General features: G+C 40.4%; 2 protein-coding genes across 2 annotated transcripts; one reads left to right on the top strand and one right to left on the bottom strand.

Annotated features, from left to right (window-relative positions):
• LOC143859004 (disease resistance protein RGA2-like) lies at positions 1-2,666 on the bottom strand. Its single transcript, XM_077369684.1, has 2 exons — positions 77-2,666; positions 1-41 (listed from the first exon to the last, which is right to left on the bottom strand). The coding sequence occupies exons 1-2, from the start codon at positions 2,664-2,666 to the stop codon at positions 1-3; spliced, it is 2,631 nt and encodes an 876-aa protein (XP_077225799.1).
• Positions 2,667-7,577: 4,911 nt separating this feature from the next.
• Positions 7,578-8,939, top strand: LOC143859005 (uncharacterized). The gene is made up of 2 exons (XM_077369686.1): positions 7,578-8,126; positions 8,205-8,939. Exons 1-2 carry the CDS (start codon positions 7,578-7,580, stop codon positions 8,937-8,939), a joined length of 1,284 nt encoding a protein of 427 aa, XP_077225801.1.

Raw genomic sequence — 8,939 nt, forward strand, 5'->3', positions numbered from 1 at the left:
TCAAAACCACTGATTTCCAGATTTTGGAGGGCAATGAGGTACTGCGAGTCATCCAACAAAGAAACGAGCTTATCACCTTCAGAGATAACCAATGATTGAAGAGATTTCAAATGCCATAGCAGCCCATCTGGCAATGATGCCAACTCAGCACAAGAACTGATTCGCAGATTTTGGAGGGCAGTGAGATACCGCAAGTCATCCGGCAAAGAAACGAGCTTTTTACAGCCCACAATAACCAATGACTGAAGAGATTTCAAGCCCCGTAGTACCCCTTCCTCGGCCAATGATATTAGACTCCCACACCATTCAATCTCCAACTTTTCGAGAGATGTGAGGTTTCGCAATCCCTCCGGCAAAGAGACCAGCTCCTTACAATTCGAAATGATCAATGACTTGAGAGCAACGAAATTGTTCAGCTCCCTAGGAAGACTCCTCAACTTTTTGCAATAGCTAATTTGTAAATGTTGGAGTGCATTACCGTGTCTTAGAAAGCTTTCTGGAAAGGATGACATCTCATCAAGATGAGAGATAAGAACGGAGGTAAGATGCACAAAACACGGCAGGGTGGTCAACTTTGGGCAGTATTCAATCTTCAATTCATTAAGGCAAGGAAAAGCTCCTCCTTTCTCCACTGATGCCCATATCTCTAAACTCCACATAATCGATAGCGATAGTCTTTTCAAAGATGGAAATGAAAATCCGTTCAATGTGTTGTTACCGTAAAACTCTTGGTTGATTTGCTTCACTGCATCCATTCGTTGTATCTCAAGATTCTCGAGTGAAGGAAGCTGCCCTAGTGGTGGGAGATTACGGAGCCTCCGACACAATTCTAGTTTCAATGTTTGCAAATATTGTAGGCAGACAATCGATTTAGGTAAAGTTTCGATGTTAGTATTGGAGAGGCTTAGGTATCTTAGCTGTTTCAAGTTGCATATTGAATCTGGGTTAACATCACATCCACTTAGACGTACCCATCGCAAGTATCTAAATTTCTTGATGTCTCTAAGGGTCAAGTTTTCTTCTATCTCTTCAAAGTCCAATATCATCGTTCGTATGGTTTTGGCCTTATACAAGCTCGGACATTCTGATAATGAGTAGACATATCGAGTCGACGGAGGGATATTATCAGTTTTTTCTGAATCCACGATATAACACTTGTTCCCAATAACAGACCGTGAAAGATCGTGTACCAAATCATGCATCTTGCAACTTCTTATATTTCCGTCATCGTCCTTTCCCATGTCTTGGAAGAAAGACCTCCATAATAAATCATTGAAAATCTCATTTCCAACGTCTTCCAGCTCCATTCCTACCTTAGGGGTAACAAAGCCATTAGCTATCCACATACGAATAAGTTCTTCTTTCACAATTTCATAGTCTTTAGGGAATACAGAGCAAAATGAAAAGCACTGCCTTAGATGAGATGGCAAATTGGTGTAGCTCAATCTTAGAGCAGGCAAAATTTCATCATCTTCTAATTCCCATATTTGACTGTCTCTTACAGACGACCATGAAGGTTCGTCCCTTCTGAGACGTAGTAGGCTTCCTAATGCCTTAGCTGCTAAAGGAACACCCCCACATTTCTTGATGATCTCTTCACCAATTTTAACCAAGTTTGGATACTCTTTACTTTCCCCTGGTTCAAATGCTTTTTTCCCAAACAGAGACCAACAATCACTGTCTGATAAACCAGATAAACATACCAAGTGTGGGGATTCGTGAAGTACACCCATTATCGATGCAACCGTTAGTTTACGAGTAGTTACAACGATTTTGCTTCCTTTTCCTTTACAAGTTAAGATGTTTTTTAGATCATCCCATTTTTTCGTATTTTCGTTCCATACGTCATCAAGTACAAGCAAAAATCTCTTCTCACATATTATTTCTTGGAGGCGATTTTGCATCGCTTCTAATTGTGTAACAGCAGTTGGACTTCCAGTTGCAGATTCTAAAATTGCGTTTACAATTGTAGTAACATCAAAATTTTGAGACACATAAGCCCACATTCTTAGCTCAAAATGGCCCTTCACATTCTCGTCATTGTAGGCCCATTGAGCTAGTGTGGTTTTTCCCAAGCCCCCCATGCCAACAATGGCAATAACCGGGACATCATTTTCACTACTCACATCGGTTAGCAATAGTTTCACAATAATTTTTTTATCCTCATCTCTCCCATAAACTTCGTTTTCATTTACAGAGGAGAAAGTAGTACGTGTTCTCTCTTCGCTCTCAGAACTTGTTGTTTCTTCCAATTTGAACTTTATATTCTCCTCTGCAATTGAGTTGAATGTCTCGAGGATCTCTTTTATCCTAGTTCCTATCTTATGGCGAAATATACAACGTTGGAAATGAAAACAAGGAAAGAAGGTATTGCTTACTTGTATGTTTCCACACCCACTTGTGCTCGCCGCTCGTTGAGCTTCCACAGCCCAGTCTGAAAAGATATCTTCCGCATCATAGGCCGCATCTGAAAGGTTTGTGAGCCAATCCTTCAGTGCCTCATCCCTGAATGCCTTAGCCTCTCCATTTGGAATTATAAGTCGAATCCTTTGTATGATGCTCTGAAGCTTTTTCATATCTTTCTTAACACCTCCGAGTAATTGGAACTCGTTTAGGATTAGAGTGTTCAAATTCTCAAACAGTATATTAACGATAGCATCCACCATATTTGATCCTTGGTAGCAGAAAGAAATTTCTCTCGAGCTAGCTAGAGCAAGTGGAGAATCACACAGATAACTTGCAAGCTTCTTCCTGTAAGATGGTTAGTTATATAGACAACTCTTCTTTTTAGTATTCCTTTTTTATTTTCATTTTTCATGGATCTTCTCTCCAACTAGGGAAATGATATATTGGCTGTTCTCTTTACATGGGACAACCCCCTCTAGTGTAAAAATAGTGGTCATAAATACACTAGAGGAGGGTGTTCCAAAAAGTCCTACCCGCTACCCAATTTTATTATTGTTTATGGTTAAATCAGTTTTCCTAAACTTTAGGGAAATCTCCGTCACTTGTGATTACGTGGTGTCAATCAATTTGTTCGGTCCCCTTTTATGTCCTACTCTCGGTTTATCTGGCATTACTATGAGTTTAAAGCGTTGAAATTAAAACCAATTAAACTTCTCATTAAAGAAAGATCTTTTGACGACATTGAAGTGTTTTCTTTTTCAATATCATAGGGGCTTTCTTTATTAAATTCTCAAACAGTATATTAACGATAGCATCCACCATATTTGATCCTTGGTAGGAGAATAAAAATTTCTCTCGAGCTAGAGCGAGTAGAATCACAAAGATATCTTGCAAGGTTTACCATATAAGATAAGATGTTGTGTTATATATATGAGGAAAATGATTGTGAGCTTGAAGCTCATATAGCTTATATGAGCTTGAGGGCCCAAACACATGTGGGCCCACATTGTTAGGATGATCCAAAGCATTCATTTGAAAGACCCTTACATAGATAGGGTGTGTACAAAAAATCAGCTCCATAGGAACATCCTAACCCATCCAAAAGTGGAGGGCAAAATGAACAGACACCATTTGCCACAAATCTGCCCATTTTTGCCCTCCGCTTTTGGAGGGGCTAGGATGATCCAATGGAGCTGATTTTTGGTACACACCCTATCTATGATGGGGCCTTGCAAATGAATGGTTTGGATCACCACAAAAAATATGGGACCCATGTGTTTTGGCCCTCAAGCTCATATAAGCTATATGAGCTTCAAGCTCACAATCATTTTCCTCATATATATATATATATATATATATATATATATATGAGAAAACGGTTCCTACACATATGTGTAGAGAGTTCTCTACACACTAGCTTAAAATACAGTGGGGGCCCACATTGTTTGGGTGATCCAAGCCATCCATTTTAAAGGCCCTCACATAGATAGGGTGTCTACAAAAAGTCAGATCCATAGGATCATCCCAACCCTACGATTTGTGGAGGTAAAATGGATGTTTTTAAACCTTCACAAATTAGTCCATTTTTTGTCTCCACAGTTCGAATGGTTAGGATGATCCAATGGATCTGATTTTTTGTGGACACCCTATCTATGTGAGGGCCTTAAAAATGAATGGTTTGGATCACCCAAATAATGTGGCCCCCACTGTATTTTAAGCTAGTGTGTAGATAACTTGTCTACACATAAGTGTAGGAACCGTTATATATATATATATATATATATATATATATATATATATATATAGAGAGAGAGAGAGAGAGAGAGAGAGAGAGAGAGAGAGAGAGAGAGAGAGAGAGAGAGAGGAAAAGGATTGTACGCTCGAGTGTACCTAACCTTAGGTACGCTCGAGTGCCAAATCACATGGGTCCCACATTTTTTTTGGTCATCTAAACCATTCATTTGCAAGGCCCCATCACAGATAGGGTGCATACCAAAAATCAGCTCCATAGGATCATCCTAACCCATCCATTTGTGGAGGTCAAAATGGACAGACACTGTTTGTCCACAAATTTGCCCATTTTGCCCTCCAGTTTTGGAGGGCAAAGGATGATTCAATGGTGCTGATTTTTGGTATGCACCCTATCTATGATGGGGCCTTGCAAATGAATGGTTTAGATGACAAAAAAAATGTGGGACCCATGTGATTTGGCACTCGAGCGTACCTAAGGTTAGGTACACTCGAGCGTACAATCCTTTTCCTCATATGTATATATATATATATATATATATATATATATATCGAGAGAGAGAGAGAGAGAGAGAGAGAGAGAGAGAGAGAAAACGGTTCCTACACATATGTGTAGAGAGTTCTCTACACACTAGCTTAAAATACAGTGGGGCCCCACATTGTTTGGGTGATCCAAGCCATCCATTTTAAAGGCCCTCACATAGATAGGGTGTCTACAAAAAATCAGATCCATAAGATCATCACAACCTTACGATTTGTGGATGTAAAATGGATGTCTTTAAACCTTCAAAAATTAGTCCATCTTTTGCCTCCACAGTTCGAATGGTTAGGATGATCATATGGATTTGATTTTTTGTGGACACCCTATCTATGTGAGGGCCTTAAAAATGAATGATTTGGATCACCCAAACAATGTGGGCCCCCACTGTATTTTAAGCTAGTGTGTAGATAACTTATCTACACATGTGTGTAGGAACCGTTTTCTCTCTCTCTCTCCCCCTCTCTCTCTCTCTCTCTCTCTATATATATATATATATATATATATATATATATATATACTACTACTTTTATCTTTTAAGTTTGCTTTACCCTCTTCTCAACTTTAAAGACATATTTACTTCACTTGATGAGACATATTTGCTCTATATAACTTGATAATCTTACTCTTAAGGGGAGTGAAAATATCATTGCCCGTTATAAATTATAATAGGAGACCATAGTACTATTTATGCTCTTAATCTCCCGTTAATATGTTTCTTAAATCAATGCTCTTATGCACTATATAACAAACTTACCCCTTTAATCTTACCAAACACCCATATAACATCCACCTCACTGAGAAGACATAAATGGAGTGGGTAAAAGGAATACATAGACCCTATCTCTATGTCTCTAAAGATGACATGTCCAACACAAAAGATGCCCACTTCTTTTTATAACGGGATTTGCTAGGGTCCATTGCAAATGGCATTTTGCGGACCTGATGTTGCCTGAGAGCAGCCACCTCACATGTATCAAATGGCAAATCCCTTCTATAAAATAAGGATTTTGCTAACGAGTGCCCTTACCCAAATAAGGTCACTCGTAAACATCATATAATTGCTCTAGGGATCATGGATTTATACATACGTTTAGGCCACTTTTTGCTATCATAATTTTTTCCCCCATGAAATATTAGCTTAGGTAGGGAATGGGAGTGAACCGGGAGAGATCGAGTGATAAGAGGGCTAGAAAAGGCTGAAAATAAGGGTGACTATGTACTTTAGTAGGTGAGATGGGTGACTATGTACTTTAGTAGGTGTGAAGGTCTTAAGAAAGGGTGTCCCCAAAATTAATAGAATAATAGGGGTGAATATATCAGCTCCCCATCAATAATTGTTAAAGGGTCCAAAAACTTACACACTATGCACTATGATGGTACTGTGGTAGGACCCACAACCCATGTCCCATACATTTGTTCTGGGCGGTTGTGTTAATATCATTTTCCAGTATCATTTTTTCCGTAGGATTAGTCCCTTCCTAGATTGGGCGTGCACAATATAGACCATTCATTTGTTGGGCCCACATCGTTTGTGTGATCTAAGCCATTCATTTGTTGGGCCTTAACATAGATAGGGCATGACCATAAATCTTCTCCATAGGATTATCCTAACCACTGGTCTGTGGAGGTATAAAACGGACCGCACAATATAGAAACCTCTAGGCTCTGTTTGGTTGCTATGAAATGTGGGATTGGGGTGGGATTTCATTTCCGAATGAAGTTCGAGAGCACCGTTTGGATGTGTTTTCTCTGTTTGACCACTGGGCTTGTTGGATGCTTGTCGGCCCACGTGGCGTTCTCCACCATGCCGAATGGCAAACCCAGAAATGGGGGTTTTTTGTATAGAATGGGAAGATAATGGGATTTAGAAGGGATTTGGAATGACGAAAAGATTCGTTCTTTCTGCCCAAGGCATTTCCGAACAGAGCCGAGAGGACGTAAGGGCAGAAAAAAAAATTAAACAGAGGAGACGACCATTCATGGCCACAACCACCATTCTCTCTTCCTCAAGCTCCTCTTCGTTCCCCTCTCCACTGAAGTCGAGGAGAAAAAAGCGGAAGGTCAGTCCGGTAAGTTCGTGTTTTTCAAAAAATTTCCCCCCTTTGAATCAAAGGTTTGTGATGGTAGATTTATTTGAGGGCTTTCTTGCATTGTGAAGTGTTGGGTTCTCTATTTGGGGTTTTTTTGTTGTTCTTTGGAACCCTACCCATTAAAAAAATGATGAAACCCTTGCTATAACTTGGTTTGCATGTCTGATATTCGACTGGTTTAATTTTTTTTGGGGGTTTTATTGTTCGATGCATCTGAAACCCTAGTGACAAAAATCAGTTTGCTTTGTGGGGTTTTCTGGTCGAAATGGCGAAGTCGTGCCCGCTCTTCTCGGGTTTTTCCGCATATTAAACCCTAAAATGGCGAAATGCATTTATTTATTTGGGTTTTTCTGCTATTTGTTAGTGTATTTTGCCGCATTTCTTCCCTGTTCCAGTACTATTTCAATGGAGTTTTGGGGTAATCATTTCTTCCCCTGTTCCCCTCTGATTGGCTTCTGGTGAAATGAAAATTTTAATTTGGGCTTTAATGGTATTGTTTACTAGATGTTTTCGCATTTCCTCAACCGTAATAAGGAAATCAGTTTGGTTTGTGCTATTACGACTGTTCTGATGCGAATGTGCACATGAATTGCATTGTTTACATGTTTTTTTATATTTTTAATCAATGGATCCAACACACGGGAAGCTGTGGGTTTGTGATTTTTTGCAACTATTACACGACACGGTTATGTTGGGTTCGATTTTTGACTCATGAAATGGTTACTAACACGGCAGTAATTTTGACGGAATTATTTATGTTAGACTTGATCCAACTGCGATAAGACATCAGGATGGAGGACGATGACTGGGAAATAGATGTTGATGTCTATACCGAGGGAAGTGGAGGCAGTGACGATGAAGATGATATGGTTGACGAAGTGGCCTCAGTTGTTTGTGTTGGTGCGTGTTTATTTTTAATAACGGTAATGGGCGAACAAGAGCTTTTCATAGAAAGGGATCCTTACCAGAACCACTATCTCACTGATCGCGGTTTCGTGAACTATGTAGTAGAGAGCGATGAGCATTGTCATAATCTCCTTAGGATGAACGTCGAATGCTTTAGACGATTCGTGAATATTTTTAAGGAGAGCGGCACCCTAAAGGACACTATCCACTGCAATGTTGACGAACAGGTTGTGATTTTCCTGCACACAGTTACACACAACCTGAGGAACCGTTGCATGAAAGTCTATTGTCGAAGGTCTGGAGAAACCATAAGTCGTTACTTTAATAAGGTTCTCCGTGCCATTCTGTCTATGGTAGACCAATTTATAATACCACCTTCTTCTGAGACACCTACGCAGATTGCGGAAAATCCAAGATGGTACCCTTATTTTAAGGTAACCTCCTTCCGTTAAAATTATATGTAATTTCTAGTGTAACACATAACAGTAACACCGTCACTTGTAATTGTTTAGGACTGCATTGGTGCGATAGATGGGACACACATCCCTGCAAAAGTACCGACAGAAATGAAGAAGCGATTTATTGGTCGTAAGGGCCACCCAACGCAGAATGTACTCGCCGCGTGCGACTTTGACTTGAAATTCACATTTGTTCTCGCGGGATGGGAAGGGTCTGCGTTGGACTCTAGGATCTTAGGGGACGCCATCGCTGACGACTTTGGAATTACCTGCCACCCTGGGAAGTTCTACCTTGCAGACGCAGGCTTCCCATTACTAAGCAATTTTATCACTCCTTACCGCGTTACAAGGTACCATCTAAGTGAACAGAGAGGTCGCGCACCCCGGACAAAGAAAGAGCTTTTCAATTACAGGCATTCCTCACCCCGAAATGTTATTGAGCGTGCTTTTGGTGTTCTGAAAAAGCGTTTCCCCATCCTAACATGCGAACAAATGTACGCATATGGAAAGCAAGTTGACATTGTTATGGCATGTTGTGCTGTGCACAACTTCCTACGAGGGGTGATGCCGAATGATGCGTATATTGTTGAGGTTGATAGGGAAGTAGCTGAAGTAGAAGGTAGACGTGACAGCCGCCGCCGCCGAGAAGCTCCCGATGAAGATGATTCAGAGGCAGAAGAACGTGAAAGTGCACCACGATTGGGCCGAACAGCCGATGCTAGGGAAGGAAATCGGATTCGGGAGCAGATATGTAGTGACATGTGGAATGATTACGGCACGGCCGACTGA

Source organism: Tasmannia lanceolata, unplaced genomic scaffold (assembly GCF_043159265.1).
Source record: "Tasmannia lanceolata isolate RefF3 unplaced genomic scaffold, GAP_Taslan_0.1 ptg000029l, whole genome shotgun sequence".
Taxonomy (NCBI): domain Eukaryota; kingdom Viridiplantae; phylum Streptophyta; class Magnoliopsida; order Canellales; family Winteraceae; genus Tasmannia; species Tasmannia lanceolata.

What these genes read in the sequence shown, in the direction of transcription:
- LOC143859004 (XM_077369684.1), bottom strand. Translation starts at nt 2,666, where the DNA reads ATGGTGGATGCTATCGTTAATATACTGTTTGAGAATTTGAACACTCTA. An exon ending in ATCATTGGTTATCTCTGAAG is followed by an intron (nt 42 to 76) that starts GTGATAAGCTCG and finishes GATGACTCGCAG; the next exon opens with TACCTCATTGCCCTCCAAAA.
- LOC143859005 (XM_077369686.1), top strand. Translation starts at nt 7,578, where the DNA reads ATGGAGGACGATGACTGGGAAATAGATGTTGATGTCTATACCGAGGGA. An exon ending in GATGGTACCCTTATTTTAAG is followed by an intron (nt 8,127 to 8,204) that starts GTAACCTCCTTC and finishes GTAATTGTTTAG; the next exon opens with GACTGCATTGGTGCGATAGA.